This window comes from Hippocampus comes, unplaced genomic scaffold (genome assembly GCF_001891065.2).
Source record: "Hippocampus comes isolate QL1 unplaced genomic scaffold, H_comes_QL1_v1.1 C16366453, whole genome shotgun sequence".
NCBI lineage: Eukaryota > Metazoa > Chordata > Actinopteri > Syngnathiformes > Syngnathidae > Hippocampus > Hippocampus comes.
The window spans coordinates 1-373 of NW_017830212.1; the positions used below are offsets into that span (position 1 = coordinate 1).

Here is a 373-nt window from a genome sequence, read left to right on the forward strand (position 1 = left end):
GCGTAGTCCAGCTTGTCTGACTCGGCGCACTCCACATCCGGACCGGAGCTCTGTATGGCTTTGAGGAGGATGACCACGTTGTAAGGGGTCCAACAGACAAAGAAGGTAAAGATGATGACGAATATGAGCTTGACGGCGCGACATTTCTCCTTCATGCGAGTGGACAGCACGCGGACGGTGATGCAGACGTAGCAGTAGATCACCATGAGCAGAGGCAGGAGGAAGAAGACCAGAAACTGTTGATAGTAAGTGACCAGACGCCAGAATGCCATGGTGGCTTCAGAGTATCCCGACTCTTCACACACCAGCTCATTGAAGGGACTCGTCCAGACATTCTGGAAAACCAGCTCTTTCATACTGGCGATGATGCTGA

At 52.3% G+C, this 373-nt stretch overlaps 1 protein-coding gene across 1 annotated transcript; it reads right to left on the bottom strand.

The window, feature by feature from the left end:
* Window positions 1–4: 4 nt before the first annotated feature.
* On the bottom strand, window positions 5–368 carry LOC109508630 (C-C chemokine receptor type 3-like; the record flags this gene model as incomplete). The annotated part of the gene is made up of 1 exon (XM_019858661.1): window positions 5–368. A coding segment is annotated over one exon (364 nt), but the record flags the coding sequence as incomplete, so codon positions are not given.
* Between the last annotated feature and the right edge of the window lie 5 nt (window positions 369–373).